The sequence below is a fragment of the Hippoglossus stenolepis genome, chromosome 18 (genome assembly GCF_022539355.2).
Source record: "Hippoglossus stenolepis isolate QCI-W04-F060 chromosome 18, HSTE1.2, whole genome shotgun sequence".
Taxonomy (NCBI): Eukaryota; Metazoa; Chordata; class Actinopteri; order Pleuronectiformes; family Pleuronectidae; genus Hippoglossus; species Hippoglossus stenolepis.
The window spans coordinates 1,577,646-1,605,145 of NC_061500.1; the positions used below are offsets into that span (position 1 = coordinate 1,577,646).

Here is a 27,500-nt window from a genome sequence, read left to right on the forward strand (position 1 = left end):
TGCATTTGAGAGTGTGTTGACCACAGTTCTGCTCTTTGTCCTTTGTCCTTTTTCAGTTGTTGGCAGTGATGCACAGTCCTGCCCTGTTTTTGTCTTTGTCTCCGTCCGTCTCCGTCTGTCTGTGCGTCCTGATGCTCACTGTTTGCATGCTTGCTATTTTCCACCCGATGGAAACGAGGGAATGTGTCACACACAAAACAATTTAAATGGAACAAATACAAACGAAAACCCAACTTCAAAGTTAGAAACTAAACTAAATGAAAACATTTTAAAACTTTTAGTGAAGATCAACTTAAATGCCACAATCACAAGTTATATTTGAAGAATATATTTCATCCCACTCAAAACCTAATGCTTTTTTATTCTTTTTAAACAGTTATTACATTTCTTTTCAACAGGGTGTGGACTTTAACCATGGAGGCTTGTTAACCCGTCTGCCCACACAATGGGTTTCCCTCTGGTTCAGAGGGAAACCAAGTTCCTGAAGTTCAGAACCTTTAGTTTCCAGGTTTCAGAGCCAAAATAACGTTTTACATGGTTTTCTCACAGAAAATGTCAAGCATGCACACAGAGGCTGGTTCCTCCTCAGTAGCTGTAGGAGTAGTTTAGTAAAAGCAATCTGTGCAGCTTAAGTAGCAGCAGTAGTTGTAACATAGAGTAAAGCCTCTTTCACTAACTGTTTAACAGGGTTAGCATCAGGTTCATCATGTGGTGAACACAGATTTCCAGATGTGTCGCTCTCAGGATCTCACATTTGCGTATCGATCAGTTTGATCTCAAATGCTTCACAAGTTCTTTGAGGTTTCTGTAACACAGTGATGCACATTTTGCAACGAGAGGTTGACTGATTCCTGTGTGATCATCTAAGTATTCATCACAATGAGTCTGTCAGCCTCTCCACAGTTCTCCTGAATGCAGTGTGTTTGTAACACTCCTCTAACAGTGTGAGTTTCCTCTGTAACTGTATATTTCGATGGCGGAGGTAAGTTTACCTGGAGTCTGGTAAAGAAATTTGTTTGGAATTTCTTTCCTGATTAAAACTCATTCAGTGTCCATCACACGAGAACATTTCACACGCATCCTCTCTGGAAACCATATATTCCACCAATATATGTGAATAAGGTGCCTGGTTTATGTTGAGTATCGACAAATGAACGTTTCAGTCCATTTTTCTGTCAGACGTGTAAAAGCCGGTGTATATTTCTCTGGTGTTTTGGTGTAAAATGTAAATATATGCCGTTACTTGTGGCTCAGACGGGGTTTGAGCCCCTGTTGAAGCGATACCAAGACATTTTGAATGTTAGTTTTTACAACTGAGAATAAGAGTGAGGTAATTAAAGCAGGTTACTGTTAATCCCACTGAAAACCCCATAAAGGTTTTCTCATGTTTTCCAGTAGAGTCGTCCTCACAGTTCAATCAAACACATTTAATTCATGATGCCAAGGTATCGTTATGAGGCTGTTTACCTGTCGTTTACCTGTGAAACACCACCAGGCTCTGGTTAGCACGAACAACCACTTTGCTCTAACCAAGACTGTGAATAACTGTATATTCATCCTGTGTTTAACTGTTGTTAGTGTGACTTGTTTTCTTTCTGTGAGGATTGTGTTAGTACAGTAAAGTCTGTTGTGTGTGTGTGTGTGTGTGTGTGTGAGAAACCCTCTGTTGTCACATGGAAGCATTTTATTCTTTTACAGATTTAATGGGATAAACCGACGGACGTAATGATTTATTTGTTGTTATTAAATAGTTCATGGCTGAAGGGAAATGCTCTTATTTGCTTTTTCTCTGAGAGAGAATCAGTCTCATCTGCAGGAGGATAAATAAATGTTTCAACCGTCGCTCCTGACCTTCATGACCTTTACTGCAGTCAGCCACCAGGGGGCGATCACAACACTTTGGCTTCACTTTTGGGCGCTGTCATGTCGTCCATCTTTATTTAGAGTCCATGCTAATAACCAAGTCGATTTTCTTAGTCCTCAGAGGATTGATCGTTAACAATCGTTAACTTTCTCTCGTGCCTTCACAACTTTTCACTTTGGTTTTTAGTTTTCACTTTAACAGCAGAAACTGTTAAAGATAAAGTTACAGCGTGTCGTTCTAACATGTGACAGCAGTGAGGTTTGTGTCTGAGTGAGAGAAGCTTCATCTGTTATTTATCCTCCGACCATTCCTACAGTCTGTTCTGACATGTGTGTGTTTGTGTGTCTGTATGTGTGTGTGTGCGCGCTCAGGGTGGAGTCAGCTGGCTGCCATGCACTGTGTGATGCTCCCTGACCTCCTCGGCCTGGACAAGTTCAGACCTCCTCTGCTGGAGATGTTGGCGAGGAGATGGCAGGACCGTTGTCTGGAGGTAACACAGACGTCAGAGTCTTTCAGTCTCACTCTGTGGTGTAATTATAAATGATATCAAGTTTATCTTTGCCTATAATTAACTGTTGATGTGATCTTAGGTACGAGAAGCAGCGCAAGCTCTCCTATTGGCTGAGTTGAGGAGGATCGGCCAATCAGGACGCAAGGACACCATCGACCTGTGGGCGCCGTACCTCCCTCAGTACGTGGACACCGTCAGCTCCCGTAAGTCCCTCCCTCTTTTCCCTGACCGGTCCAATCAGTCGTCGTGGTTGTGTTTTTTAAATACGGCTCAACTTCGCACACGTAGACGACACAGACGAAGATGTGAAGAGAGTTCGTGGTGATGTAAACATGATCACATGATCTCTGCAGCAGAGGTAATACATCACTTCCTGTCTCTGTCGGCTGCACCCGGCTGCCCCCCCTCTCACCTGAGGAATGAGGAGGATCTGCTGCTGTGTTGATCAGCTGTGAAACACAAACTCTGGAGAAACTCTGGAGACGATTCTCTGGATTTCACCCGGAGGTCGTGTCTGAAAGTAGCTTATCTGCCTCTAGCTCCGTATATTCCCCCGTGTCTCTCTCCCTCTCTATCTCTCTGTCTATAGTTAGACCTGCTGATGGGAAGAAAGGTGAATCTCCACCTTCTTTTACTAGAAATGGCCTTCTAAAATGCTGTGTGTGTGTGTGTGTGCTGTAGAGTCGTGATTGCTGAGGATGCTGGGGGTTTCTCAGGGGAACAGTTGCCATGGAAACGGGCACCAGTCAGTGTTGTGTTACCACAGCAGTACCGCAGGCAGGGGAGGTGGTGGGAGTGATGGACCGGTGACCTCAGGGGACGAGGAAGGATGGAGGGGGGAGGGAACCGAGAGAGAGAGGGAGATAGAGCGAGGTTAAAGGGTCATTGAATTTGATCTGTGTGCTGCGCAGCAGGACTGAAACAGACGGTAAGATGACTCCTGCTGCTCCTGGAAATCCTGGAGCATCACGGGAGAGTCAGGGAATGTGTTGAATCCTCCAGAGGAGTCCTCTGAACCTGAACCTCTGCTCAGATCCGTCTGTTCTTAAATGCCACATGTGTCATCCTCACATAGTTTGAACTCAGAGTCCAAACCGTCTCCCTCATGTGAAACAGGGTGTGTCAACCTTTTATGTGACCCGGTGTTTTTGTCCCAAAATGCTCCTGAGCAGCTCTTCTTGTGGTTTGATGTGATGGCCACAGACTTCTCTTATATTTCTTCCACTGGAGAAACACAAAGGTTCCTCTCTTCCACCAAATGATCTTTGGTTCTTGCACAAGTCTTTAGTATTAAAGTCAGAATATGTGAAACACATGGACGCTGTAAACAACGTGTTGTATTCATGCATTTCGAGCTTTTAAACGACTCCTCTCTCCAATAACTGAACGATAATGAAGAGCAAAGAAAAAGGATGAGAATTTTTAGGTAAAGTTCACTTGAATTTTCCCAGTGGGAAACTCATTTTACCGATTATTCCGACGTGAACTCACAGTTATCGATAGAAATTCATGCGTCGTGTTCTCAGCAGTTACAGGAAGCAGAAAGTCCAGTCTGCACTCACACAGGAAACAGTTTGAATAAAAGAGAGGAGGAAACCAATAGAATTCATGAAGAATAAATGTGGAAAATAAATATACTGCTGTTGTAATATACTCCATCATATACTCGACAGAATACTGTGCTTTACATCTCACACACTGTTGTCATTCACATGGGAGGATCAGTGCAACATAACGAGTTACTTCAATACGACGCTATCATCAAATAGGCACTCTGTCAGCCTCTTGAGACGCACACACAGACACACACACACACACACACACACATGCACATGCACATCTCCTCCTCCAGCAACAGAGTGGTTACACCTGTATTTATCCATTAGCTTTTAGTGCAGAGGAAATGTCACTGAGTCAGTGACGGAGTCCCACTGTCGCAGCATGAGGCAGATTGGACAATACACACACACAGACACACACACACACACACACACACACACACACACACAGCAGTAGCCATGGCTGACCTTTCAGCCTCCTGCAAGTGTTTAGAAAGCGTTAACACAAAGGAAACAGGAATGTTAACCTGCACTCAGAGCGAGAGAGAGAGAAATACACAGCCGACCATAGACTCATTAAAAACAGACGTCCAGAAAGTGAAGCCACTGGCTGAATCCTGTCTTCTGTGTAAAGACCAGCAGGGGGCGACTCCACTGGTAGTTTCTATAGAAGTCTATAGAAAATGAGACTACTTCTCACTTTATAAACATTAAGGAGTTTATGTCTCTAGTTTCAAGTCTTTTTCAATACAGCTGATGTTCATTTAGTAAGTTATGATCATTTAGAGTCAAATAGACCATAAAGCACCGGATTGTATTGGGTGGGGGGGTGGATACCACAGTGTGATTGACAGCTAGTACCGTCCAATGGGTGCAGGTGGCAGGTGTAGGTAGGCGTGTCCTCCAGCTCTCGTCACGTTGTGTTTCTGACAACGCTGATTTGTTTTCTCTCAGAGAAGCAGGATGAGACTCTAAACATCAGTTCTCTGTCTGGTCGTCGTGCAGATGGCAGCCGACCGACCTGTGAATAACAAAACACGAGCGTGAAGCTTTAATCTCTGAGGTGGAAGACGTCCTGAGCTGCGGGGGGGGGGAGGAGGCGTGGGATGAAAAGCCCAGGAGAGAGGCTCCGGGGCTGGGCAGCGAAACGAGTGTACCTGGGGGGTCTCCCACACACACACACACACACACACACACACACACACACACACACACACTTAACACTGATATTCACACACACTTGATTAAACAAAGTCCGCAGCATTGTTCACCGTCGTACGTGCATGAACACACAGATTTAAGGGTCAAACTGTGAGAAGCAGCTGTTTCTTTGATCACTCAACGCCAGTGATCACTTCCCTCTCTCTCTCCTCTGCTCTTAGTTCACTGTCTCTCTCGATCGCCCGATCCCGGGGTTCTTTTCTCCTCGTCGAGCTCCTGCTGTTAAACATGTGCCAGCTCCTCCTCGCTCCTCCTCCTGAACCTTTCTTTACTTCATATATCCCTCCATCACCTCTCCTCCACCTCTTCTTTTCTGATTTACTTCACATCCTCTCATCTTCTCCTCCTCCTTCACCTTTTTCGTATTTGAATCTGTCCCTCCATCACCTTTCCTCCACCTTTCCCCTCTTCTACTTTTCCTCAATTGTCCAACTTCACAGCTTCTTCCTTCCTTCTTCCTCCTTTTCTTTCTCCTCTTGTTTCCTCTCCTCACCCTCCTTCTTTTATACTCTTTCCTTTCTCCACTCTGTCCTTCTTCCTCTCCTCTTCCCCGTCTTTGTTTATTTTTCCTTTTCCTTGTGGATGAAGATGAAGTTGCATTAAATAGAGATTTTGTTTAAAAAATCAATAAATTAGAAACAATGCTTGAAAACAACATTTAATAAACAAAATTACAATAGAAATACACATAAAACTTATGGAATTAAAATAGACTGAATACACATCTAAAATATAAATTGTCAAATTATTTCACAATGCATGAATTAATAATGCAGATGCTGAATAATACAACAAATAAAACAAATAGGTCTTCATATTGAAAAAGCGAATTGAAAAGAACAATATAAGGAAACAGAAGAGGAGGAGAACGAGTGTGTTAAAGAACAGGAAGTGTGTGTTTTAAAAGGAGGAGTGGAGTCAGCAACAGAAGAGGAGAATGGGAGGAGGAGGTCCTGGAGGTTAACAAGGCATGCTGGGAGCTATGTGTCATGGCTGACATGACAAGCTTGACCTTGGAGCAGGGCAGAGTGTCTCCTCCCTCCCTGTTCTCCCCCTCCGCCTCCCGTCATCCGCCCCTCCTCCACCTCCTCCACCTCCCTCTCCTCTTTTTCTCCCTCATCTCCTCTATCTCGCTCTCCTTCTCATCCCCTTGGCCAGGACAGCTGAGTTATAGTGTGTGTGTGTGTGTGTGTGTGTGTGTGTGTGTGTGTGTGTGTGTGTGTGTGTGTGTGTGTGTGTGTGTGTGTGTGTGTGTGTGTGTGTGTGTGTGTGTGTGTGTGTGTGTGTGTGTGTGGAATGTGAACCTGCAGAACGTGGACACCAGAATTACCCAGCAGCCACTGCACAGATGTTTACATCTGGACTATCGCAGTAAAGTCACTTCTTCCTGAACGGCCGCTATGATTCAGCTTCTCAACAACATCATCATCCAGCGTTTCCCACAAATTTCATTCAATCTGTGGGGGTAGGAGGCGGGGTTTATACTGCAGTCAGCCACCAGGGGGCAATTGAGATGATTTGGCTTCACTTTCATGGAGCCGTCATGTCGTCCATCTTTATTTACAGTCAGTGAAGCTCAGTGAAGCTCGTGAACTGCAGCTGAACTGAGAGGAGGCGTTCTCCGTTTCCACAGAAACTTCAATCACCCATGTTTTTTTTCAACCAATCACAGTGAAGCATCAGTTACTCCAGTTTAATTAAGTTTTATCACTTTAACATTTGAGACAGACGATCAGCAACCGAGCTACATGTGTGTGTTTGTGATGTGAAGTGTGTGTGTGTGTGTGTGTGTGTGTGTGTGTGTGTGTGTGTGTGTGTGTGGTGTGTGTGTGTGTGTGTGTGTGAGAGCAGGTTAATTGGAACATGGAGCACAATGGTAACCAGGATTAATCAATGTAATTACATGTAGTGTAATTACAGACTTGTATTTACTGAGCTCAGGCTTCGCTCATGAACTCATGTAGATGTTTGTGTCGTTCTTCTTGTGTCTTTGTTTGTTTATATGTTTATTATACTAAATTAAATAAATGGAAATAAGCCCCGCCCCACTGCCTTTCACTCCTCGAGCAGAGGGAAACTGTGTGCGTGTGTGTGTGTGCGTGTGTGTGTGTGTGATTCATTAATTAGGCTGTTTTCCCAGAGATTAGCTCAGCATCAGCTCTGTTTCCTTTAGCCGCTTCATTCATTAGCGCTGCATCATTCATTAGCCCTGAACGCTAATGAAAAGCCACTCTTAATTGGCAATGGAGAGATAAAGGCTAAATGAAAACACTAAATATAGTGTGTGTGTGTTTGTGTGTTCATTAATTCTCCAGATAACGAGGAGGCCCAATAAACCTTTATTAGCTGCTTAACCAGGACAGTTAGCCTGATTATAAACACACACACACTCATATTTGATATTAACCATAATGTCTCTCTCTCTCTCTTCAGCTGGATCGACCACGGAGCCCTCCTCGCCGGCCCCGCCCCCTCCTGAGCCTCAGCCAGTAGAAACCATGGCTCCCGAGGAGCAAATGGACGTCACTGATGATGACATCACAGCAGGTAGGAACACGAGTGCAGCGTCTTGGCGTCGACTCTTGGAAACGTACGAATCGATGTCCCACAGTTGGGTAAATGGCGTCGAGCAGCTAGTCTGACACGCCCCCTAACAAAGCCAGGTAAAGTGAGCGGAGGTCGATATATCCGACACTTGCTGGAAGCAGTTGACCAATCAGAGCAGACTGGGCTTTATCGGGATGAGGGGGTCTTAAAGAGACAGGATTTTAAACCAAGTGTTTGAGACAGAGGCTGAACAGAGGAGCAGCAGCGATGGACAGTCTGAGGACAGTGATGTGTTTTCTGAGCATCAGAGGATTTAAACCTTTTCAACTAATAACACTCATTAAAATGATCAACCTGAATATGAGCACATCACGTCTCCTTTAAACGAGTTTTATCATCTTAAAGAAATTAATGAAAGGAACTTGTTCTGTGAACGTTTCCTCTTAAAGCTGCTGTGAAATGTTTGTGGTGTAGAATGAAGAGATTCTTCTCCTCAGTGATCTGTGGAGCCGCATCTGGTTTCATACAAGAAACATTAAAAACTCATTTATCATTCATGTGCTGCTGAATTCAGGTGTTGTGCTCTGGTGACTGTGTGTGTGTGTGTGTGTGTGTGTGTGTGTGTGTGTGTGTGCAGTGTGCAGTGCCACTGTACTGTGAGCTGCATGGTGTTAAAAGCAGTAAAGTGTTAAGTGTTTCTCAAACACACGATCAAGTGAGAAATTATTCTCCTCAGGAAACCTTGACACCTGCAGCACAGGTAGAAAACACACAGACTCACACACACACACAGACTCACACACAGACTCTCACACACACACAGACTCACACACAGACACACACACAGACTCACACACACTTTTCTGGTCCATTTGTCTTTTGTCACATTTGCCTGGATGTTTAACTGCGACAGACGGATGAATCTCCTGCAGCTTCTCCGCAGGTCGACACTCACACAAAGGGAAAAAGTCCCAGTTTACATTTGTGATCATTTAAATTTGCAGTCATATTGATTCGTGGTTAATTTTTAAATTATCCGCAGCTTTTACTCCTGTACACTCGTCTTCATCATCTAATTTAACTTCATGAATCCAGACATCACAGGAACATCAAACCGGAGTTGACTCATTTCTCTGAAGGTAAATTAACATCATCTCAAAAACAGGATATTTTCTGAAAAGGCACGGAGACACTGTGACTTCGTCCTGGTCTCACCGTCTCCTCTTCCTCCCTCCGTCCTCCTCTCAGTCAATAACACAGACGTGTGTGACGATTTATCATTTCTCACTGCTCATTTTTCTCCTATTGACAGCAGTGTGTTTTTTTCTCTTTCAGTCTCTGCAGTATTAAATGTGTTAGTGGAGGACACACACACACACACACACACACACACACACACACACACACACGTCGGCTGTGGAGGAAAAATCACGAGTTTGAAAACTTTTACTGCTCCTGCTATTTGTTTTCCTTCCTTCCTTCCTTCCTTCCTTCCTTCCTTCCCTCCTTCCTCCTGCTCATATCTCTGTGTGACCTTCCTCAGGTAACATGTCTACACTCACATGTAGTTTGTGATCGCACGAGAGTCGGACTGATACTGATGTTAGAGAGTGAAAAGGGGGAGAAAGAGAAGAGTGAACAAAAGAAGAGAGATGACGACAGCCACAGAATCACTTGACAGCAGACTGTTACCACGGCGATAGACTCATCACCTCAGTCCACTGTCTCACTCACTCAGTGTGTGTGTGTGTGTGTGTGTGTGTGTGTGTGTGTGTGTGTGTGTGTGTGTGTGTGTGTGTGTGTGTGTGTGTGTGTGTGTGTGTGTGTGTGTGTGTGTGTGTGTGTTGCAGGATGCTGTGGATCCTAATGACATCCCTTGACACTGCTAGGGACACACACACACACTCATTCACAGTTTTCAGTTTCTATTTTGTGACATTTTGAATGAAAATATTTAGGTGTTGATTATTAATATTCTCTATTGATCACATCAAGTATTGAAACAAAATCTGTTACAATTTTTTTTTATAATCAATTAATCATTCAGCTCATTGATGAGTTTTAACGATCGAACATTCTCCGGTTACAGTTTCTTAAATGAAGCCGTCGTCTGCTTTTAAAATTCATCTGAAAATCTTCACGGTTATTCGTCGTTTGAATTTTGATCTCTCGTCTAGATATAAAATCGTTAACTTCAGTGATTCAGTTCAACAAATTATCTTTAAATATGATTAAATTCTGACGCCGGTGTGGAACAGTAATTTAGCTCCACACTAGAGGGAAGACTGTCTCCACACACAGAGAGAGAGAGAGAGAGAGAGAGAGAGAGAGAGAGAGAGAGAGAGAGAGAGAGAGAGAGAGAGAGAGAGAGAGAGAGAGAGAGAGAGAGAGAGAGAGAGAGAGAGAGAGAGGAGCTCATCTCTGCCTGTGATGGAGGGCGAGAGACCCCAGGGAGGTCAAAGGTCCCCGCTGGACACAGCTCCACCCCCTACACACACACACACACCCTTTGTCATCCTCAGGATTCAGAAAAGTAAAGGATACCTGTAGTTTCTGTTCACTGTAAAACATTTTTTAATTTATAGATGATTTATCTTTTCATCCACAATAGACATGATGGTAATAGTAATTATCTGATGGTCATGAATGAAATAATCAGTAGAAGGATGTCTTTCCCCGTTTCTCCGTCCTCATCCCTCTCTCGCCCGTCGTGAGGCGTCCACAGCAGCAGATAAAGGTCGGAGGTCAGAGGCCAGGCTGACCCTCACCTCTCGGTGTCATTAGCCCCGCTGTGATTTGGTTAGCTGAAACGCTAGCCTCCCCGGTTAATCTAATATCGGAGCCTGGAGGTCGTTTGGGTCAGATCACGTTTCTCCTCGGAACAGATTGAACTTATGGAGAGATAAATGTTCTGAGGGACGACTCTGTGAGCTCTGATTGTTTCTGATGATTGTGTCTCTGCTCTGTTACTCAGCCGGGGACCCAGCTGCTGTATGAGGAGATTATTATATTACAGACAGAGGAGTCAAGTTATTGTCTAAATGTTGTAAATGTACAGGAATGTTTTTATGGTTTGTCACAGACGCACTGATATCAAGTAATGTTCAGAGTAGAGCCGATGAATAGGTATTGGGGGTTAAAAGTCGGTCGATGAATCAATCAAATTTTATTTTATCTATAGATCTTCTGTTATTAAGTGAGGAAAAACTTCAAAACTTAAAACAGCAGAAAACACTGAAATTCAATAGATGTCAAGTTTATGGTCAAATGTAAAATATTAAACCTCATTTAAGGGTTTGATAAAGACATCTTAGGAATCATTGGCAATTTTTATTAAACGTAAATCCGCTGATGTTTTACTTCCTAATATCGGCTTCGGCCTCAAGAAATCCATATCCAGCCGTTTGTTTGAGTTGCTGGTGCCAGTGCGACACCTAGTGGCAGCGAATATTGGATAGAGGATTTTCGGCACGGTCTTAAAAAGTCAAAAAAACAATACTATGTTAAAATATAACGTACTATAGGTCTGAAACACATTGTAGTAGGTTTTAAAACATTCATTTAAAAATGCCTCCGTCATGTTAACATTTAGCTTTTTGATTTGCCGTCCTACTTGGTAACGTCTCTGTGTTCTAGTTCTTTCTCAGCGATGCAGAAATCATAACGCTGTAGAAAACAAACTAATAGAAACAAGACCAGCTGATAACTGAATTTGATTACTGCTGGAGCCAGTGCGACACCTAGTGGCTGTCAGTATTATGAATATTATATAACCTGCAAAGTCTCAAATTCGTCTAAATAATCCGGCAGACGGGCGCTGGGTCGTCGTCGTGTTTTAATGTGGAGTCTTCGGGCCTGTGGGCAGATTCAGATGTTAATACTGGTCCCATTGATCAGGATGAAGCTCAGTTTTCACCTCAGAGACTCGGATCCTCGTCTCAGCAGCAACACACTGAAAGTCTCTTATCGGCTTAAATGGAAATGAGATAATGGGACAAAGCCGGAGAGACAATCAGCAGATGAAGTCTGAGTCACATTAATGTTCGTGTGTCACTCATAGTCGCTGTGTTTATATATATATAATATATATCTTTCTTTCTCACTGTGTGATGAGAGGATCGTTTCCTTTTGCCTCCCTCTCTCTCTGGCTTCTTTTCATTTGGAGGAGCTGGAATCTAATTCTGTCAGACGTCTCTGATTCTTCTGTGAGCGCGGAGCGAGCGACGGAGCCTCTAATAAAAGTAATTCCTTCTTTACGAGGAGGCGTCGTGATGGAGGCTCGACCACTGTCTCTGCATTAGGGAAATTAACATCCAGAGCCATTTCTCACACCGAGCCGTGAACGTGACGACAAACTCTGGGTATTAAAAACCTGTCGGATCGCAAATTAAACTGCAAAACAAACACATCACTGATAATGGAAGATAAAATAAGACCTCAGGCTTTTAATAGATCACCAGTCGGTGCTTTCAGCTCTGAACTGAATTATACACTGGAACAGAGTTAATGGGGCTGAGCACAAGTCGTTCTGCAGAGCTCGTTGTAGAAAATAATAAAAAAGTGGGGTTTTCCTGATTTAAAAGAAACAATGAAAATCAAGCAAAGTGTCCTGTTGACATCACATCACACTTTTCAGCTGTGTTAGCGTGGACGCAGGTTATTTCTGATGCGGAGCCCAAACACTGTGGATGCTGATGGTTTGAGTTTTAAAACGTATCAGTGTGGCTGTAGCCTGAGATGAAGGTAACTGAGTTGTGATGTGAGCGCGTTTTAACGTCTAATAAACATAAATCAAACCAATCTGAAATGGCGCAGCTCAAATTTGCCCAATTTGAAAAAGAAGAACCGGTTTGAATTGATGGGTTCGTCATGTGAGCGTAAAGGAAACTGTCTCTGAGCGACTCCAGCAGCCTGATGGATGACAAACAGCAGGTTCCCTCCGTCTCGTCTCCTCCCCCCCGACAAACTTATATCCAGTTTGTTTGTGGCGGCCGCCCCTCTGCCCCCCACCCGTCTCCCGTACTGTCTAATTGAAGCGCTGTGTTTCCAGCGAGCGCAGATAGCTCCTCCGTCTGTGTCTTAAGACGGTAAAATACACTTAACCTTCAGGTGGAGTCCGGCCGCCCAGAAGGGCAGCGGCCCAACCGGGACTCAAATCTTTTTTCTCTATCAACTTAATTGTGTTTTCAATTATTTCCCCCAGATTTGCTGTCTCTTGACATTTGCTGTAAGGACGGTGTTTACCCCCCCTCCACCCTCACCCGTCTCCTGGTCCCCCACACCAGCAGCCCTTTGTTTTACGTGGTTGTTTTTCCCTCCGTCCGCAGACGTAGAGATAAATTTATCTGCCTGTTTATTCGTTCTCTTTTTTTTGCCGTATTGCTGAAGTCTTTTCTCTCCGCTGTCCGTCGTTCACTTTCTCCTGCTCCCTCCATCGTTCTCACATCAGCTTCCTGCTGCTATTGATCCCCCCCCTCGCTCCCTGGTGATCAGGTTTTACCAGTCTCCCATTGATTACCAATGGAGGCAGCGCTGAGGTGCATGATGGGAAGCTGGCGAGGTTGCAGCACAACAGGGGAGAGATGGGAATGTTGTAGGTTTGATTTTCTTGTGTAGTTTCTTCAGTTCCGTTTGTGTTATCTCATTAATATGTGAAGACTTTATTCATCTCTGCAGACCTTTGTCTCTTTATGATCTTATTTCATCAGGACATGAACAGCACAGTTATATAATATTATGTTATGGTTTGTTTTCATGGACACTGACTCTGACGTCCTGTTGTAACAAATACACCAAACCCCCTTTGGAATTCTTGTTGTTTTAAGTAAATTTAAGATTTTTCGTTGAATACCGGATGTTAGATATGAATGATTGTTGATATATATGGTTGGTAAAGTATATTGTGAGTATACGCTGATATTCAGGATATTCAGTGCAGTATATGTGTCCGTCTGGGACTTTAAACTTCAGATCTGACATGTTTGATTCCGGCCGTGATGAAGAGACACTCCGTCAACTGTCACTAGACTTCAGTATCAATAAAGTTTCAATACAGTAGCTCCATAAACTATAAATTAAAGAAGGTCTTTACTTTTACTTTCGTTTGTTTGAATTGTGACTAAATTAAATACTGAAGACAAATAAACTGTTTTTATTATCTGGACGACAGCAGCTTGTTTTCAACGGGAAGTTAATTGGTCGAGAGCTGACCTGTGTGTGTGTGTGTGTGTGTGTGTGCACTTATTGATCACTCCTCTTCAAACAAAGAAATCAGCTCTGCTCCTCTTTCTTTCTTTCTCTCTGTTTCTCTCTCCGTCCCTTTGTCCACCTTCTCTTTCCCTTCATCCCAACATCTTTCTATTCCTTTTTCAGTTTTCCTCCATCTCTCCATCATTCCTCTAATTTGCATTTCCCTCCTTCCCTCCTGCTGTCTTCCCATCCCCCATTTTCATCTCATTGTTTCCTTCATCCAATCCAAATTCACCTCATCTTTCTTTTTCTTTCTCTTATCATCTCTTCTTCTTATTATCTCATCCATACCTTCATTTTATTAATTCTTTAATTTTATTCTTTCTTTGTCTTCGTCCTCAGCATCACTGAAACTTTAAAAAACCTTTAAATTGTGTCATTACGACAAACTTATTCCTAAAGGCAGGTACATGGACGATCATAGAATTTAACATGGTTCTCACTAAATTGTCGTTGCTGTTCAGGTGATCTGTTGATCTCGGGGGCTCCTTCTCAGCTCGGGGCCCCTTCTCAGCTCGGGGCCCTTCTCAGCTCGGGCCCCTTCTCAGCTCGGGGCCCTTCTCAGCTCGGGCCTTTCTCACCTCCTGGCCCCTTCTTAGCTCGGGGCCCCTTCTCAGCTCGGGGCCTTTCAGCTCGGGGCCCTTCTCAGCTCGGGGCCTTCTCAGCTCGGGGCCCTTCTCCTCCCATAGCGACGCCCTTGATTGAGACACTTAAATCAATTATTTAAGTTTAATTTACTTCCACTGATGCAGCAAAGCTAAACAATTTCCCATTTATCATTTTACGTTTGACTTGAACTGATTAAATTTCAATAGAAACAGGAAACTTCCCTCAGTAGAGTTTCTTCCTCCGAACAGATCCTTACATTCAGTCAAGCTGCAGCAGATATCAGTCGTCTTCATTTGTCTGATTTATTCTCTGAGAAATCAAACAACGTCCTGTCTCACAATTCTAAAGAAAGAGATGAAAAAGTCCTTCAATGTTTTGTAGAAATCTCTTCCGTAGTTTTTGTGTAATCCTGCTGAAACCACCTCCTTGCTCCCGTGTTCGTTTAACTTTCTCTCAAAGGTGAAACAGCTCCTCCTGCTTTAGGAATTTGGGACGTCTCTGAGAAGTTCATAATTTTACAGTGATTGCTTGGACTCCACAAGTTGCTGCATTACACCATCCGGCCCTTTTTTAATAGATTCCTTCCGTTATGGATAATGTCATTTCAGCCAGAAAGGCTTTTTATCCCAATCCATTTCTGGTTTTATGAAGATTTAGCCGAGCAGCGGCGAGCGCAGAGGGGAGCTCGTCCATCCCCCTCTTTAGTTTATTGGGTTATGTTTGGGAGCAGGTTGGCCAACAAATAGGATTTAGATACAATGTTATTACAATAGATCTGCCAGTCGTGAAGGAAGCCGATCGATAGGCTTCAAAAATCAATCAGTCCTGTCCACACGCCGAGCGGCAGCAGGTACCCGGACAGGAAGTGATGCTACCTGCCGGCGCGCCGCAGAGAAACTCACAGCGGACGAACGCTGAAGGTTCAGGGCTTCTGAAAGGTGAAGCACACGACCTGTGCAGCCTTTTGATTTACCAATTACCTGGAATTATAATAATAATAATATTAATAACAGTTCCCACTCTTATCTGGTGCCTCTACAAAGTCTGGAATCTCCACTGGAGTCAATAGAAACAGGGTTTCTCTTCAGAAGTGGATTAGTTTAAAGGCAGAAGTATTAACAATTAATAATTCAGATTAAATGATAAATATTATCACACAGAACAAGTTCTTTGTGCAGCAACAGCTTGGAAATAAGAAATCAAACCTTTCTGCAGCTGCACTCCTTCAGATTAACTGTTCATTCCATAGACTGTAAATAAAGATGGACGACATGACGGCTCCCAAAAGTGAAGCCAAAGTGTCTGGATCGCCCCCTGGTGGCTGGCTGCAGTACAGGTCATAAACCCCATCATGGCTGAAAACTGAGGCTGACTCATGATTGGTCAAGAAAAGGTCTCAATACCTCAGCTCAACATATGATCACTACGGCGACCATATCCATTTACTTAAATTTTTGTACAACTGGAGGAAGTGGCGATGCGTCGTCCATGTTTATTTACAGTCTATGATTTATACTTTAAAAGCTGCCACTGGTTTTTTTCCCAGTTTGAATATCAGAACCAGTGACAGAGTGGCAGCTCACAGCGAACCAATCAGGTGTCAGAAGGTGTGACAGACTTGCTCCATCACTGGTTATTGATTCTAAGTCGCTCTAACCAATCACCACATCTATCATAACAGTGTCGAGGTTTCACACCCCCGTCTCCTCAAATGTTTTTTTTAAAACAATGTCTCGATATCGTCTCTGAAACCTGCAGAAACCTCGTCGGCCTGAATCCGTCCGTCTCTTCCTCCTCTTTACTTTCTCTGCGCAAATCTCAACTTTTTACTCATTCTTCCTGGGAGTCTATCTCTAATGCTGTTATCTACTGGCCCAGTCTGGCCCGAGGTATGGATGCCGTCTGTAATCCATTTATCAGAGCCGGCCGCTGGGCCTTCTTCCAAATGACAGCTGGCCTTTAGCAATCTCATTATAAAGCGCACCAGGATATAGTATGGAAATATGGAGGAGGGAGGATGGGCTGAGCTCTGAGGATAAAACACACCGACCAAATATTAGAATTTAACTCTTTTATTTGTATATATTTTTTTATATATTTTCTCCAAAGTCCTTCTACTATTGTACTTAAAATATAATTCCTAAAAATTCATCTGTTGGTTTTTATGTGTCACACCACTGTCATCAGCTGTCAATCAAACCTTGTGGATGAAGCCAACCCGTCTTGATCGCCCCCTGGTGGCTGGCTGCAGGACAGGTCATAAACCCTGCGTCCTCCATGTTATCAGATGGGACATGGACCAAAATACACAAAACAAAGAACACATTAAATGTTATCATTGTCATTTCAGGTCGTTCTTATCTCACTGACGTTTGTTCAAGTGTTTCTGATCAGTTTGGTTTTAATTAGTAATTTGAAAGACAGGCGGAGACGTTGTGATTGACAGCTGAGACCGACTCCTGATTGGCTCCGATCTTCTTTAACGGACTTTCTGTTTGTTCAGTTCGATCCGTTCTGAAGAAGAAAAACCTCCAAGACTGATTTTTAAATTCTCTTCATTCTGTAAACTATGTTCATGCTTTTCCATAAATACGTTCAAACTAATAATAATGACAAATATTCTGTTCACGACTTCATGACAACAGCTCTTCAGCTCTAAACATCTTCGTCTCTTTTCTTCCTCTGAGCTGCGACGCTTTGTTTTCATGAATCACATCATCAACAATCATGTGACATTAATTTATACAACTTTTGTCAAGAGAAAACTCCATCATGAATATTAGCAGAAACACCCCCACTCTATTTATCACCCCTTCCGTGTGTGTGTGTGTGTGTGTGTGTGTGTGTGTGTGTGTGTGTGTGTGTGTGTGTGTGTGTGTGTGTGTGTGTGTGTGTGTGTGTGTGTGTGTGTGTGTGTGTGTGTGTGTACCCGGTGCTTGTTCCTCTGCCATACAAATCCATAACAATGCTGTGCTCGCTCATGCAGAGAGAGAGAAAATAAGAAATAAAATCAGAGGGTGGACGCAGTGGGAACGAGTGTGTGTGTGTGTGTGTGTGGGGGGGGGTCTTGGTATTTCTGTTGTGTTGTGGGGACCTAACCTCCACACACACAGTCACATTATGGACACTAATCTTCCTCATGAGGACAAAAACAAGTCCTCACAATAAAAATCCTTAAATTATAAAGTGAAGACATGTTTAGGTAAAGATTAGATTTAAGTTAAGGTTAGAGTGAGTCTCCTGTGTGTGTGTGTGTGTGTGTGTGTGTGTGTGTGTGCGTGTGCGTGGTTGTTACATACACACATATACACAAACAGTTTTCATGTGGGTCTTTTGATCCAAGGTGAGTAAGGAGCTCTCATCTCCTACTGTGATTCTACACACACACACACACACACACACACACACACACACACACACACACACACACTAACACACTCTCACACACTGTATTCCCCTCTTCCCCACTGTGTGGACCCTGTTACACACACCCACACACAAAAGAGGATATTTTGAGGTTGTCGTCATGTACACAATGGAGGACACGCACACAACGCACGTGTCCAAAATCCTTCCAGAGGTCCCGTGTGTGTGTGTGTGTGTCGTGTGTGTGTGTGTGTGTGTGTGCACTGTGACTAAAGGCTTTCAGCTGGACAATAAGACGTGTGCCTGCTTGCGTGTGTGTGTGTCTGTGTGTGTGTGTGTGAGTAATGGTTAATACCAGGACAATGGAAGTGTGCCTGTTCAGTTGTTATCAGCTCACTGGAGACTCACAGGCCTGCTGTTTTTTTTTTATCCCGTTTTTTGTTAACCACCTTTCAGCTTGAAAAGAGCGAAAGAGAAAGAAAATGAAAAGGAGTAAAAAAAAAAAGATCCCACCCACTCTTTCTTTGAATCTACAACACGTCTGAAAGAAGAAGGAAACACACAGATGTAGAGAATCGGTCCAAAGTGAAACTGGTTCTTTTAATTAGTCCAGTGAGCGAGTCACTAAAACGTCTGATTCCTGTTCACGTCTCTCAAGTTTCTACTTTCAGTTTATTACATTTTATTTTCATCTGACAGACGTTAGGTGGAACTGGACATTTTTCTTATTTCTTCAGTGATGTTGGAAATATAAAAATAAAATAATTAAGCTTGTTATATGCTGAACTATAGTGTATTTACTTTCACTTCTAGTTTTTGAACACTGATATACAGTTATATATTTCAAATGTATAATTTCTTGTAATAGAGCATCATCAGAAGAGGTTTGTGCCTCTTTGGTTTTTGCAGATGCTGTTTGGTCCTGAAGAAAAACGATTTAATTACATTTTTATGTTATTTGAAAAGCAATTTTTATATCCAGGTTGTGTTTTTACTGTAAAATGTTTTCATGCTTTAACGTTAACAAAACGCATCAGTGTCCTCAGATTGTCCATCGCTGCAGCTCCTCTTTTCAGCCTCTGTCTCAAACACTTGGTTTTAGCTCCTGTCTCTTTAAGTTTTTCATTGTTGAGTTTTTAACAATTTACTTAAATGAACTATACAATGAAATAAATAAATAGGTGACAAAGTTGTCGTTAATGTCTCTCTCTGTCTCTACCAGGTTGTCTCTCCAACCTTCCACCAAATGCCAAGAAGATCTCCAACTCGTATGAGGAGCGCCGTAAGCAGGCCACCGCCATCGTGCTGCTCGGGGTCATCGGGGCCGAGTTTGGCGCCGAGATCGAGCCTCCCAAGGGTTCGGTGCGGGCTCGGACCGGCGGACAGGCGCCCGAGGGCTTCGGCCTGACGAGCGGAGGATCGTCCAACTACTCGCTGGCCAGACACACTTGTAAGTAGAGGAAACACACACATGCATGACACACTCTCACGACACACAACATTTTTAATCTTAGAATTTGACCAAAGTCAAGACGACACCAGCCGAACCTTCTGAGGCTCTTTAGTCCGAGCGTCTTTAGTTTGTTCTGTACTTTACCAACTGTGACATTTTAGATACGTGTCGTTAAGAAGGTGACGGCGTGCTCTTTCCGAGGCGAGTGAAGTCGCTGGTTGTGGGTCAGACAACAACAGCAGGAGTGGCGCTGATATTGTTATTGATTTTCCTCCTTTGTGCCCCTTTTTATTTTTCTGTAATCTTGTTTCGCCTTTTAATTTTTTCCCTGCACCGGCTGGCTCTGTGCTGTATCGCCATTTCTGCCAGACACAGAAAAACCCTTCTGCTCCACCTCTGGTTTCTAACCGTCGACTTCAGCCCTTTGGATGTCCACCTCTTGTTGGAGGGATTGACTCAAGTTTTGACATTTAAGCTCCTCAGCAAATAAACCCTAATCACGCCGGTGACCCCTGACCCCTCGGGCCGCCTCGTTCAGGCCTCGGGTTTATGAGCAAATATTTAGAAAATGAGCCTGAGCTGCACTGAACCAGGATGTGGATGTTTGATGAGCTTCCACGTTCTAATGTCCTTCATGCAGCCTGTGTCTCTGTCTCATTCAGACACACTGAAATGTCCAGCGTCTCGTGTTGTGCTCCTGAATTGTGGTTTTTCCAAACTCTGAGCTACACGACTGACAAAGTAGAAACTTCGGTGCTGGATTAGAGGTGAGGGGAGAGATGGAATTGATTTTCATCCACCAAGCTTGACACCTTAAGGAGCTTGGCACTGACACACACACACACACACACACACAGACACACACACACTCTGAGTCCAGCCTGTGCCACACTCCGCCCGCAGCGTTGGACCTTGGTGGGCATCAAACCTGCACTAAGCAGAGCTGCTCTTCCATCCCGCTGCTCCTGAGCTCTGATTGGCTGCCTCTGGGGGCATCCGCCCAGCGACAGCGCCTGTACCCTCACTGATAGGCCGTGGAGCATGATGCTGCTTAGTTGGACCGGTACACAGCTGCTGGCTCACCTGTGGACACACACACAGACACACACAGACACAGACACACACACAGACACACACACACACCTCTGGCCTGGGTCATCAGAAGAAAACAAACTGGAGATTTAATTGATCCCCTTGAGCGCCGCCTGTTTAAAACCTTTGAATCATTAAGACATTGTGATACTGGCCGACCTCTGGTACCCGACCTATCCTTACTTTATTTATTTTACTAAAATATGGTGAAATTCCCAATGTCATAAATCTTGGAATGAGTTAAGATCCTGATTTGATAAACACAGCACATGGCTGTTTGTTGTTAGTTGTGTTCAACGTTGTTGTTAAAGTTGTGTTCATCAAACTCTCGGACCGACACAAACTGTAAACTCCTCGTTTCAGTCCGTTCGTGAGTTGGTTTGTGAAATCTGATCTTTCTCGTGTACGTCTCCAGGTTCTACAGAGACAATCCAAAGCTTTTAAATTGATCAGTAAATTATTTCCCATCATATTTTATGAGGTGATGTCGTGAAGAAATCCCTCTCGACATCATTCTTTGTTCAAACATGCATTTAATGTGCATTTCTTCATCCTACAGGACAAAAGACACAATCTGAAGCTTGTTTAGGTCTAAAAATCATTTATGATCTTATGGTTGAAATGACATCATCCCTGTGAAACACCATTATTTCAATATGAAAGCCGTATTATTGCCTGATACTCAGCAGACGCAGGGTTTACTCGCCTCTCTGATGCTTTTCATTTCCTTTAAGGTTGGAAACTTTAGGATTTTGAGGCTTTAACAACATCACTTCACTTCTCGCAGACTGAAAGCAGCTGAGCTCCCGTCCACTCACAGAAATATTGTACTTCTGGTTTGATCAAACGACCGATGCTGTTGTTGTCGTCAGTCTTCACTAATTGAAGTGAAGGGTTTGCTCCTGTGACCGACCTCATTGAGTTAGTGAACCTTTTAAAGGTTTTATTACTTAAGCTCAAACAGACAATTACAGATGGCTGTAAAAAGCCTGTGGTGGTGGAGGACGTTCTTTATGTCGTCTACTCTTTGTCCCTCTCGTTTGTTTGGCTGTTTTCATTTCTCCCCCTTCCTCCATTTTCCCTCCTTCTCTTCTTTTTTGCTCCGTTCTTTTGTCTGCTCTCGTACAGTTTGTTGTTTTTCTCTCCCTCCTTCTTCTCAATCTACCCCCTCTCCTCTCGCTATTATGAAATTGAAAGATGGATCGGTGTTGTTGGCATACAGCGCAGCGTGTGATGAATGAGAGCTGTCCACCCGGAGAGAGGGGAGGGTACAGTAGTCTATACAGCCAAGTATAGATTGATGTTTTCATATCGCGAGCAGGGAAATGTAGGGGAGATGGAGGGGGAGATTGAGCCTAAGGATGGAAGGAATGTAAGAAGGACAGGTGATGACAGAGGGAAGGGAGGATGTGGACGGACAGGATGAAACTCTACATCAGGAGGAAACCGTCCTGGGACAGTAAATGCAAAAGACCTCAAGTTCCTTTGAGGCCCATTTACCCAACGGTGGCATTTGAACACATTGAAGAGAGCTGATTGGAAATTAAGATTTATTTTGTTTCATTGAAGCTTCAACAAGGAGTCGATGAAAACAACACAACACACAAAGTGGAAACACCACAACACCAGTGTTGATTGAGTAAATCAAGCCGAACATGAAGGATGTGCGTTCACAGGGAAGTTTCTGCTCCACTGAGGAGATGAAAAATTACAGTCGATGAAAACATCAGATCTGTGAAGTGGAGACTCTAATTTTCCTCAAACTAACAAACCAAACAAACGTCAAAAACACAACGTCCTGTTTTCCTCATTGTCTTGAATTGGCTTCATCAGTTTATCATTTTGTGCTTAACGATAAATCAGTAGTTCAGAGAAATGCAAATTAATTAGCCTTTTCTTTTCCTGCTAATTTGCTCAGAATACTAAACTTCGGAAGGAAACTTGGCTCCAGTCATATCAATTCTTTTTTAGCTTTCAATTGGCTAGATATATAGATATATACATTTTAGCCCACATTTGTTGATGTACAATTAACGATTAGTTGTATATACTTGTGACGACCATTGATTGGCTGAATAGACTTTAATGATAAATACCATGTTACATATTTTAGTACTACTTACATCTTGTTGAATGTGTTTAAGATGTTCTTAGCTTGGTGACGTAGCAACGACCCACACGTTCATGCTAGTTAGCCAAAAACATGCTACCTAAACAGAACAGGAGGCAGCGTAACTAGCCGGCGTGCTAGGTGCTAGTTGCCAGGTTGCCTTAATGCATATTGTGATTGATAACCAAATACCGCTTCTTTTACCCTTATATAAGAAGAAGTAATATATATTATTACATGTTATATGTATGTTTCCACTCACCCACTCAGACTCTTATCCTCCCTCTTCTTTTAAACGTGGTTCCCTCTCTCGGCAGCCGGTCTGATCCGGCTCTCATCCACTAACCAAGTCCCCAGTATTGATTTACCTTCAACTTTCATTTAAGCTCGGAGAAAGAGAGCGAGAGAACGAGGGGGAAGGAAAGGAAGGAGCAGGGAAAGTAGCGAGCCTGTTAGCGGTCGACCCGGCTCGCTAAAAATTAGACGTCACCAATTTGTCACCATTTCACACCCTCACCTTCCCTCCGTTGTTCCCTCCTCCCCCATCCTCCCCAGCCTTAATCACCCCGTGCGTTAATGTGACATGTTTACTGCTCTAACTAACAGCTCATTATGGCCGACTGATGCTTTGTCAATAGCTATCGGTTCGTTTGGCCCCGTCCGGCCTTTAAACAAAGATGTCCGCCGTGAGAAATGGACCCAAGTCCGGGACCTCGCTCACTTCCTGCTCAAAAACCAAGAGGGGAGGGGCCGTAAAATTTGAATCTCGATCCAGCCAATTACAGGGCTGATTGTTAACGGCCATTTTTAATTGTCCAGAAGAAATTATAACGAGGCCTTTACGATTTAGCCCCAATCAAGTTCATTACACACACACACACACACACACACACACACATATCCACACACACACATGCACACACCTGCCAACACACAGTCACTGATGAACTTTGACCTCCTGACCCCTAAAGCCCATCTTGTGTTCACTTGCTCACTGTGTTGGTTTAATTTTGACTCGTGACCTTTGTCCCTTTGTCATTTAAAACAGCAAATACAGAAATGAAAGCTGAAACAAAACAGAACAGTGTTAAAACAAATTGTGTTTAAAGGGTCAATGTTGTTGAGGTTAAAGTAAAAATGACTCAAAGTCACAGGACAGTATATTATATTATTTATGATAAACTTATGAATCCTTGTGGCAATTATTGTATCCACAAATGTAAATTTAGTCATTAAACAAACACATTTTGTTTATTCTCTGTAAAGATGATGAATATTATATATATGTAATAATGAAAAGGTTGAAAAACCCATGATATGAGTCAATCAATCAAGCTATTATTGTTTTGTTCTCTCTAATGATGAATTGAAATCTCAGTATATTTTATAGTAAACACGACTGGGTGGAGAATAGAATTAAGAAATCGTGACGTGTAATTGATTTCTGTGTGGTCGTGATGATTTGTAATAATCATTAGCTGAAGGTCAAAGTTCATTAAAGCCGCTGAACAGCTGATATTTATAGTCCAGTGTTTCGTGTCTATTGACGCACGTAACAAAAACACGATTGATTTCCCCTCTCGCTGCTGTTTGTTTACCTGGTGTTGATCACAGGCCGGGGGTCAGAGTTCATCACCCTGTCACCGAGTCGGTCACAACACGCTAACAACACGCTAACAACACGCTTCATCTGCATGTTTCTCTCTCTGACAGCAACACGAGCTCCTCTGCACTTTCTGTTTCTCTGTGTAAATCCAGTTAGCTCTCTGTCGCTGCTCGTATGTATAACGACAATGCGAAGCTGCTGATACAGTTAACCTCCACCTATATCTCTCATAGGCTGCGTGCGCTCACGTAAACCAATAAGGAAGCGGGTTTGCCATTTAAGGCGGGCTGATGATAAAATGCCAGAAGATCCCGATGATGAGATTATGTGTGTGTCTGGAGGCTGGAGGACCTTCAGAGCCACCACAGGATCATAAATACTGAAAGTAAACGATCCGTATTGTATTATATCACATGTTCCTTCATATTATGACTGTTTAACATTTAGATGTAAAGTGAAAATACAATGAAAGGTATCGATCTGTGAGTGGATCCAGACAGTAAAACATAAGAGCCTCCTGATGCTAAAGTAGAAACAACATAACAATATAATGAAATCATATATTTTTTTTTAAGTAAATGTCTGAACTCCCTGTGAGATGCATCTTTTCTGTTCACATTTTGAAATCCAGAGTTTCACATATTATCACATCTGCTTCTCTCTGTCGGCGCGTTTCACTGACGTTATCGCTGTGCAGCACTTTGTGAGGAATCTGCTAAAAGCTCAGCGTCAGGCTGCTGTGGGTGAGACTGGCAGAGACACACAGGCCTGATGGGGGCGGGGGTGCATGAGTGTGTGTGTGTGTGTTGGGACGATGGGGGATGTTATTGAGGGATGGGGGATATTTTCTGGAGTCTTAATGGTCAGTCTGTCCCTACAGAGACTGGCTCAAATGTCAGGTCAGCTCTGAAGTGACCTCCCTCCCGCTGCCTCTCCATATCCTGTGTGTGTGTGTGTGTGTGTGTGTGTGTGTGTGTGTGTGTGTGTGTGTCTGTGTGTGTGTGCATATATGTGTGTGTGAGTGTTTGTGTGTTACATCATTTTTATCGGAGCCTCATTTTAAACATTAGGGTTTATTATTTTTCTATATGAGCTGATACGATTTCTTGATAGAAAATATCTTTATTTCTTTAATAGCCATGTTGCTGCCGTGGGGGGGGTGGGGGGGGCGATGCTCTACGAAGTCGTATAGAGCTGATGATGTCATCGACGTTTGACCAGGATCTGGTGTTGGTTCTTTTATGTTTCTACCATAAGAGCTGGACAGTCGTGGGTTGGGTCGACTGAGTCCCAGTCAACACTTTATGGTTATGTTGGGAATACAGATGTGAACTAATTGACAAATAGCTAATTAGACATTGAACAGGTTTAATGTCATGAAACTGGTGCAGTGTCTCACGTGTGAACTATTCTGCACACATCACATATTAATGTCATATTTTCCTCCATTGTATTCACTTCCTGCAGAAAACTAATGAACCCAGAACTGACAAAATCAAATAAATGTGGCGTAGCGTCACTGGCTGGTGTCCGACCCACCACCAGACTCAAACCCCCACAATGCTCTGATCCCACTGGTTCTACTGGTTGCAGGTAAGGCTCTGACCTTCCTGCTGCTGCAGCCCCCCAGCCCCAAGCTGCCCGCCCACAGCACCATCCGCCGCACCGCCATCGACCTGATTGGCCGAGGCTTCACTGTGTGGGAGCCGTACATGGACGTGTCAGCGGTGCTCATGGGACTTCTGGAGCTCTGTGCCGACGCAGAGAAGCAGCTGGCCAAGTGAGTCCCCCACCCACACCCACACACACACGTGATGTCACATGTTGCTTTGATTGACACAATTACATTTTCTATCTCATATTCTGAACCAGATCTTTGAAATGAATTCTGTCTCAGTAAATAACACATAAGACGATCAGAGAGAATAAATGTGACAAATCAGATTCTTGTCTGTGGAAGTAAAACAGAAAAATTGTCTCTGCAGTCGCATCTCACCTTTAGTGAGACATTTTACTCTTTAGTATTTTTGCCAGTAGATAGTTTTTACTACTCAGTCATCAAATCTATTAAATAAATCCAGAAATCTCTCGTGATATGTTCATTGTTAATAAATCCTGAATAAACAGACTCATCAGTGTCAGTGACGATCACAACAACACAACGTTCACGACAACTGATTCTCCAGGTCCGAGTCCAGCTCCACTGAACTTTGAATAAACACCTGAGCAGCTCTTTACTCTTTATTTGCTGTGGCTCAATTCCTGCAGGTCACTGTCACAGTTTGAGTGAAAAAGCTGCCGTCAGCATCACCACAGACCAACAGTCCCTCAGGCCGTTCAGAACAGACACTGGAACAAAGCTGGTGTAAAGATCTTTGTGTTAAATACACACTGAACATATTTCTGCTCAGCAACTGAACTGATTGGCTGGATTTAATGTTTGTGTTCGTTTACTTGATTGTTCAATCCTCCCTCTCAGATTCCAGAGAGTACACACACACACACACACACACACACACACACACACACACACACACACACACACACACACACACACACACTCTGCAGAAACACTTAGGCCGACACACTGAGTTATGGAAGCCAGGCTGTAATCTGATTGCAGGACATTATGATGATGTAACAATGTCTGCGTTGCTCTGACATGTGAGTCCTGTGTCTGTGTTCGTGTGTGTTGGTCTGTTTTGTGTGTTGGTCTTGTTCGTGTGTGTTGGTCTGTGTTCGTGTGTGTTGGTCTGTGTTCGTGTGTGTTGGTCTGTGTCTGTGTTGGTCTGTGTTGTGTGTGTTGGTCTGTGTTCGTGTGTGTTGGTCTGTGTTCGTGTGTGTTGGTCTGTGTTCGTGTGTGGAACGCAACTGAACGCTGGATATTACCCATGATCCTCTGCTTCCTGACCCAGAATTCTTCATATTTTAAAAGTTTCCAGCTGAATATTGGTCATAAACTCTGGTTTATGACCAAACTGACCCGGTCACCGTCGACCTCGTGAAAGCAAAGTTACATTTATTCAATATTATCAGTTGATTTACATCCGTCACTATAACTGTTGATCCAGTTTAACCAGTTTAACGGCAGCAGAGTCACTCTCTCACTTCCTGGACCATCAGCATCACAACCCGCAGCGAGGGGGTCAAAGGTCACGGCTGCTTTTATACATCACAGTGAGGTCGTGGTTAAGGTGAAGCAGCATTTTACACAAGTGGAGGTCACAGGTCACGTAGAGAGGGTAATTCACTGGAGTCTTTTCATGTATGACACAAAGGAGTGTGTGCGCCTGTGTGTTTGTGCATCTGTGTG

At 43.5% G+C, this 27,500-nt stretch overlaps 1 protein-coding gene across 4 annotated transcripts in view; it reads left to right on the forward strand.

The window, feature by feature from the left end:
• LOC118125435 (WD repeat-containing protein 7) overlaps positions 1 to 27,500 on the forward strand; it is a 64,240-nt gene that overhangs the window by 24,090 nt on the left and 12,650 nt on the right. For all 4 annotated transcript variants that reach the window (XM_035183982.2, XM_035183980.2, XM_035183981.2 and 1 more), the window contains 5 exons: positions 2,236 to 2,354; positions 2,455 to 2,578; positions 7,589 to 7,702; positions 19,149 to 19,376; positions 25,781 to 25,967. In XM_035183982.2, the coding sequence (XP_035039873.2) occupies positions 2,236 to 2,354; positions 2,455 to 2,578; positions 7,589 to 7,702; positions 19,149 to 19,376; positions 25,781 to 25,967 (772 nt within the window). The remainder of the gene's footprint in view (positions 1 to 2,235; positions 2,355 to 2,454; positions 2,579 to 7,588; positions 7,703 to 19,148; positions 19,377 to 25,780; positions 25,968 to 27,500) is intronic.